We start from the raw sequence: 7,387 nt of genomic DNA, 5'->3' as shown, positions 1-7,387 counted from the left end.
TTCGACTGAATGACGCGTGCTTGCTAGACCGGCTAGCTAGCATGGGAATACTTTGCCGGCTACATCCAGCGGCCTGTGAAGCAGCGAAGTATATGTGTTGTCTGTCTATTTATGAATAATGCAAACGAGGAGTGTTGGCTGAGTTCTTAACGTTTGCTTTTAGAGCGTGCATATCACAACATACAAAATGCCGTCATGGCGACACAACCTATACCGGGCTACCGCGCATGCTCGTCACTCCTGTTGCATGCTGGGTAGGGTAGTTCTTTTTTTCCCTGGCTCATAACATCACAAATACTACCATGTATATGATGCGTTCAGTTTATCAAAGCACCAAGCAAACAATCGGAAAATTCCCATAATTTCAATTCCTAGATATGGTCATAATTATTTTAAGTGCACTACGCAGAATAAACACAACATTATTAATATTGCTACTACGGATAATTTGATCAAAAATTCCCTAAAACAGCCCACTACCTATAATATAGTTTTTTTAAACATAAGATCCCTGATAAAAAAAATGTTTCTGCTGTTAATTCAGAAATTGCCTGTTCAGATGTTATGATTGTGGCTCAGAGATTTGTATGTAGATTATATTTATTTTCCACAACAAACAGGATAACTTAAATACCCTGGCAGTGGCAATGAGCTTAAATGTTTGTATTTACATTTTTTGAGTTGATTTTCATAAAATATGCTATTTAACTGCTACTGTTTGTTACAATGTATGGGTTTCACCCGGTGGGATTTGAGGGGTGCACCCGGATGTATACATTATTCTGAAGTTACCCGGTAAAATGACTGAACGGCAACTCTGTGTGTGCGTCTTCATTTAATAAGATATCTAACATTAAAACATGGTGGCAGCGGTAAATCCGAACACAACAACGCTTACGAATGTCAGATGAAGAAGTTGAGGTGAAGGAGGAAGCCGAAGACAGCATTTTACAACGAAAAAGAACGATGGATGCATTCGGTTTGAAACCTCCCGCCACATTGGACTGGAATTCTACTTGCCTGGCGAAAACATGGAAGACGTGGAAAGATGAGTTTTCACTGTATGTGGACATAACGTTAGCAGATTCTGACGACAAGACAAAGGTAAAAGTGTTCAAATACTTGATTGGAGAAACAGGCAGAGAATTGGGGAAAACATTGTGGACTACACTTAAACCAGAGGAGCAACTAGTGGAAACGCTAGACAAATTAATAACTCTGTTCGACAAACACTGCAATCCTAAACCAAACGAAACTGTTGAGAGATACAGATTTTTCTCCAGAAACCAGAATGTTAGCGAAACGATTGACAAGTACGTCACTGACCTACGAGTGCTCGCAGACACATGCAATTTCGGGACTGCAAAAGAATCCTTGATTAGGGATAGAATTGTATGCGGGATCCATGATTCGCATGTGAGAGAGCGTTTGCTGCGCGAGACAGATCTAACGTTGGAAAAAAGCATCCAAATATGCAGAGCAGCAGATCTCTCGAAGGAAAATGTGAAAACAATCGAGGGGCAAGTAGGTGAAGAGGTGCATGCAGTTAAAAGAGTGTCTGAAGCAAAGGGGGCAAGACCGAAAGAAATAAAGAACTGCAAGTACTGTGGAAAAAACCATGAGTGGAAAAAAGAGAGCTGCCCAGCTTATGGGAAAGTCTGCAGCAAATGTAACAAATACAATCACTTTGCGTCCAAATGCAAAACTTCAGATTCACAGATCAAACGAATACACAGTGTAGCAGAGACAGAGAATGAGTATCAGGAAATATTAAGCCTTCACTCAGACGGGCAGGAAAAAACACAGGAGAGACAACTGTTCGCGACAATGTTGCTGGGGGAGAGGCCAGTGAAATTTCAGCTAGACTGTGGAGCAAGCTGCAATATTATCCCAATACACCTACTGAACCCAGACACAAAACTGGAGCAGACACAGCAAGTCCTTGTCATGTACAACAAAAGCACTCTGAAGCCTTTGGGCAAATGCAGGATAAAAATAAGGAATCCGAGAAACAGGAAATTGTATAGGCTTGAATTCATGGTGATTGATGGCCAGTCATCTGTGCCATTACTTGGCAATAAAGCAGTACAGGGCATGGATCTAGTGAGAATTCAAAGAGAAAATATCATGGCCATTGATGAGATTGTCCAACACACAGGCAGTGAGGAAAATACTCCGGAGAAAGAACAGATCAGAGAACGATATCCACAGGTGTTTGAAGGAGATGGCTGCCTGTCAGGGACATATGATCTGGAAGTGGATCACAGCGTAGCTCCAGTAAAGTTACCTAAGCGAAGAGTTCCGGTGGCACTGATGAATCCACTTAGAGAGGAACTGAGCAGTCTGGTGGAAAGAGGAATCATCACACCAGTCGAAAAGAGCACAGATTGGATCAGTAGCATGGTCGTGGTTAAGAAACCATCTGGAAAATTGAGAATCTGCATTGATCCTAAACCCCTAAACAAAGCCTTGAAGAGACAACATTTCCCACTGCCAACAATCGATGATGTCCTACCAGACCTAGCAAATGCAAGAATATTCACAGTGTGTGATGTAAAGAATGGATTCTGGCATGTGAAGTTGACAGAGCAGTCCAGCTACATGACAACATTTGCCACCCCTTTCGGAAGGTACAGATGGATGAGAATGCCGATGGGGATCAGCCCGGCTCCTGAGGTGTTTCAGCACAGGCTTACGCAGGCGCTTGATGGGTTACCAGGGGTGCGCATTATAGCTGACGATATCTTGATCATCGGTGAAGGAGAAAATCAGGAAATGGCAGTGAGAGATCATGACGAAAAACTGAAAAAACTCCTTGAGAGATGCGAAACATGCAACATTAAACTGAATTTTGACAAACTGAGGCTGAAGTAGAAGGAGGTGCCGTACATAGGTCACAGACTAACATCGGAGGGCTTGAAAATTGACCCTGAAAAGGTACGCGCAGTACAGGAAATGCCTAGACCCGCCGACATCAAGGGCCTTCAGAGATTGCTTGGAATGGTTAACTACCTTGCAAAATTTTGCCCACACCTGTCAGATAGCTGTGAGGTCCTGAGGCAACTGACTCACAAGGATGTGATATGGGAGTGGACTGACATACAGGAAACTGCCTTTGTGAAAATTAAAGAAATGATAGCCTCAGCACCAGTACTGAAGTACTACAACCCAACGGAGGACCTCACTCTCCAATGTGATTCATCAGAAACCGGACTGGGTGCAGCGCTCTTGCAGGTAGGCCAGCCGATAGCATATGCCAGCAGGGCACTCACCTCCACTGAGAGAGGATATGCACAAATAGAAAAGGAGTGCTTGGCTATATTATTTGGGATGGAAAAGTTTCACCAATACACGTATGGTAGAAAGGTGGTTGTGCACTCTGACCATAAACCTCTGGAAACAATCACAAAGAAACCACTGCTTAGCGCCCCAAAGCGTTTACAAAGAATGCTGTTGAGACTTCAAAAGTATGACATAGAAGTAGTGTTTGTTCCAGGCAGATTTATGCTGGTAGCTGATACACTGAGCAGAGCGTACCTGCCGGAATGTGCAACTGAGGGGTCAGTGGAAGCTGAAATTGAAACTGTGAACATGATTCATTATTTGCCCATTTCAGAGGAGAGACGGCAGAGAATCCAAACTGAGACAGAACGGGACCAGGCCCTTCAGGTGCTGAAACGAAGAATACTGCAGGGGTGGCCAGATGATAAAGGGCAGGTCGAGGATGAGGTGAGGCCGTATTTTGATATGCGGGATGAGCTAAGCGTACAGGACAATGTCATCTTTAGAGGACAGAGGGCAGTCATCCCGACGGCTCTAAGAAAAGAAATGAAGGACAAGATCCATGCATCACATTTAGGGATAGAAAACTGCCTGAGGAGAGCGAGAGAATGTGTGTACTGGCCGGGTATGCATGAACAGCTAAAAACGTACATGGGAAACTGCCAAGTTTGCAGAGAAAAAGACACACGGCAACAGAAAGAACCATTACAGAGCCATGACTTCCCACTAAGGCCATGGGCAAAAGTGGGCACAGATATATTCACCTTCAATAACAAAGAGTACTTAGTGACAGTGGACTATTTTTCCAATTTTTGGGAAGTTGATTATCTACCTGATACCAGGTCCACCACGGTTATCCATAAGCTGAAAGCACATTTCGCTCGCCATGGTGTGCCTGACGTGGTGTTCTCTGATAACGGCCCACAATATAGCTCACAGGAATTCAAAAGATTTAGCCAGGCCTGGGAATTCGAACACGTTACATCTTCACCTACCTATCCTCAAAGCAATGGAAAAGCAGAGTCTGCTGTCAAGACTGCTAAAAGGCTGATGGGGAAAGCACTGCAGGCAAAGTCAGACCCCTACTTGGCCATACTTGCTCACAGAAACACCCCAGCACAAGGCTTTCAGGCCAGTCCAGCTCAGAGACTAATGAGCCGTCGGACAAAGACATTGTTACCAATGTGTGAGAATCTACTGAAACCTGCTGTAGTGGACACTGACTCAGCTGTGCGAGAAAACCAACTCAGGCAGGCTCGCAACTACAACAGAGGGGCAAAGCCCCTGAGACCACTTCAGAATGGAGAACGGGTGCGAGTGCAGTCACAGGTGGCCGGACACACATACTGGGCACCTGCATCAGTGGTGCGACAGGACCGGAATAGGTCCTATGCAGTAAAAATGGAGAATGGGACTGTGCTGAGACGCAACCGTAGACACCTGAGACCATCGCCAGGGGTGTCACCAACATCAGAGTCAACTGGCAGGAACCCGCCCACCCCAACTCCGGGTGGGGTCACACCACAACCATGCTCACCTGACTACGTCACACCACAATCCTGCTCACCAGCTGAGCCGGACCCTCAGACGACACAAGCTGGTGTCACCACCAGATTCGGCAGGGTTGTGAGGAGGCCTGCACACCTCCGGGACTTTGTTTAAGGAGCTAAATGTGTTTCACTGCCGTGTTTAGTTAAAGCACGGTTGTGCTGTTCTTCCCTCATAGGTCCTTTGTTTACAATTGGGTGGGACTGTTGTTGTTTTTTTTTCTTCTCTGTTGTTTTTTTTTTGTGTTTTTTTTGTTTTTTTTTCTTCAAAAAAGGGGAGATGTTACAATGTATGGGTTTCACCCGGTGGGATTTGAGGGGTGCACCCGGATGTATACATTATTCTGAAGTTACCCGGTAAAATGACTGAACGGCAACTCTGTGTGTGCGTCTTCATTTAATAAGATATCTAACATTAAAACACTGTTTAACAAGGACTGATTTAAATTGTGTTCGCACAACAAATGTTTTGGCGCTTTTGTTCATGTGGGAGAATATTCCAATAAAGGGGAACTACACACTACTTTTGAATTCATTATTGGGCTTTCCGTATACAATGCAGTTAATCGCGATTAATCGGAGAAATAGTGCGATTATATATATATATATATACATATATATATATATATATATATATATATATGTATATATATATATATAAATGGAATATAATTAATATTTATTTATTTTGCCGTTTTTGTTTACATGTTAAAGGTGTTTTAATGAATATATATGCATGTTTAACACATAGATTTCTATCTTTCATGAAGACAAGAATATAAGTTGGTGTATTACCTGATTGTGATGACTTGCATTATTGGATTCAGACAGTATAGTGCTGATAACGTCCACGTTTTTAAATGGAGGAGAAAAAAAGTTCTTCCTTTCTGTCTAATACCACATGAAAGTCGTTGGTTTTTGGCATCTTATTTGTCCAGCTTCTATATTTGTTTTTATACACTTAACAATAAATACATTGGCGGAAAACTCCGTAGCTTGCTCGCTTGTTAGCGCTGGCTTTCGGAGACTCTTATTTTGTTGGCGCAGGCGCGATGGAGCAGCACTTTTATTGTGAAGACCGTAACTGTGCGATCAGCTTTTAGGCTTTTTACGGGAAGTATGGTTGAAATAAAAAGTGTCTTTTTTCCTTTACACTTTTGATTGATTGATTGAAACTTTTATTAGTAGATTGCACAGTACAGTACATATTTCGAACAATTGACCACTAAATGGTAACACCCCATTAAGTTTCTCAACTTTTTTAAGATCTGATTCGACGTGTGACAGGTCACGTGACCGTCTGGCTCTGTTTGATAGGTCCAACGTCACCAGTGACTGCATGTGATTGGTGAAACGCAGGCATGCGTGGATCATATTTTGAAAAACCAAAACAAACATTAATAGATTGATAAAAAAAAAAGTAGCGAGTAATGAGCTGAATGTACATGAATGGAGCGGAGTAAAAGTAGCGTTTCTTCTCTATAAACATACTCAAGTAAAAGTAAAAGTATGTTGCATAAAAACTACTCTTAGAAGTACAATTTATCCCAAAAGTTACTCAAGTAGATGTAACGGAGTAAATGTAGCGCGTTACTACCCACCTCTGTTTGCCTCCATGGGGATGAGGATTGCTGACCTAGATTGCTTTGAAATTTGCATGACACAGCTAGAATGGGTCAACACATAAATTGTCTCGATATCACGACAAAATTAAGCATTTTATCTAATGCAGAATTTATATTAATAATTTTGTTTGTCTTTTATATTGTGCCACCCAAATGAGGACTAACTGATTATTAACGGCAGCACCAAGAGAAAGACCCGGGTGATATGATATTGGTTTCCTCAGCTCGTATGTCTTTGGCACTGATCTCCTTGGTATCCAATCACAGCACTCACCCTGAAAAACCTATTCGGGCTTTGACAGCCCGAATAGGTTTTCCAGGGTGAACTTAGCAATGCAAAAGAGGAATGCCTGTGAGAGAGAGCAATGCAAGGGGAGGGTGGCTACGTCTTTTCTCACAGACTTTTAGGCAGCAGACTATTGAGTCAACAGTAATGAAAAAAATATTTCATTTTAAGTACACAGATTGCAAAATATCTTTGACTTTTGAACTCCATTTTTTGGTTTTCATCAAACCGGATCCCAAGTTCCGTTCAAAACTTGGAGAGACTTTAAAATGTTTGCAGAAAATCAAAGCTAATAAAAACACTAAAGTACTCTTGTTTTATGGAGTAACTTGGACTTGTGTAAACACGTTGGCAGATTGCATTGGCATGTTATTCACCTAAAGGCCGAAATCCACTGAAATGGACATTTGTATTTTGCATAACATGGCTATGTTTTACTGATATTTCTAACTTTAACAGAAGAAATACACCAAAAACAATGTCTAACACAGACTTAGCTGTTTCTTAAAAAAATGAATAATGGTAAAGGAAATGTGACCCCTTGTACAATTTGGTTGAATAGCCCTGAGATAGTTATTACCTCTTTCAAGGGTGCATCCTGTTATGTTTGAACCACCATATATTTAGACGTACTCTATATAATGTGT

The 7,387-nt window shown here is 42.1% G+C and overlaps 1 protein-coding gene across 2 annotated transcripts; it reads left to right on the top strand.

Moving 5' to 3' along the window:
* The first annotated feature begins 799 nt into the window (after window positions 1-799).
* LOC133554926 (uncharacterized protein K02A2.6-like) lies at window positions 800-5,038 on the top strand. Of its 2 annotated transcripts, none has more exons than XM_061904213.1 (2): window positions 800-1,104; window positions 3,617-5,038. In XM_061904213.1, the coding sequence occupies exon 2, from the start codon at window positions 3,748-3,750 to the stop codon at window positions 4,942-4,944; it is 1,197 nt and encodes a 398-aa protein (XP_061760197.1). In that variant the 5' UTR covers window positions 800-1,104; window positions 3,617-3,747; the 3' UTR covers window positions 4,945-5,038. The 2 variants fall into 2 exon arrangements, with proteins under 2 accessions (XP_061760197.1, XP_061760196.1); XM_061904212.1 differs by lacking the exon at window positions 800-1,104 and adding an exon at window positions 2,888-3,234.
* Window positions 5,039-7,387: the final 2,349 nt, after the last annotated feature.

This window comes from Nerophis ophidion, linkage group LG06, assembly GCF_033978795.1.
Source record: "Nerophis ophidion isolate RoL-2023_Sa linkage group LG06, RoL_Noph_v1.0, whole genome shotgun sequence".
Lineage (NCBI taxonomy): Eukaryota > Metazoa > Chordata > Actinopteri > Syngnathiformes > Syngnathidae > Nerophis > Nerophis ophidion.
Note: the sequence above shows the minus strand (reverse complement) of the source record. Positions and strands in the feature narration are given on the sequence as shown.

Excerpts from the sequence above, each read along its gene's own strand:
- LOC133554926 (XM_061904213.1), top strand. The coding sequence starts at position 3,748 with ATGCGGGATGAGCTAAGCGTACAGGACAATGTCATCTTTAGAGGACAG.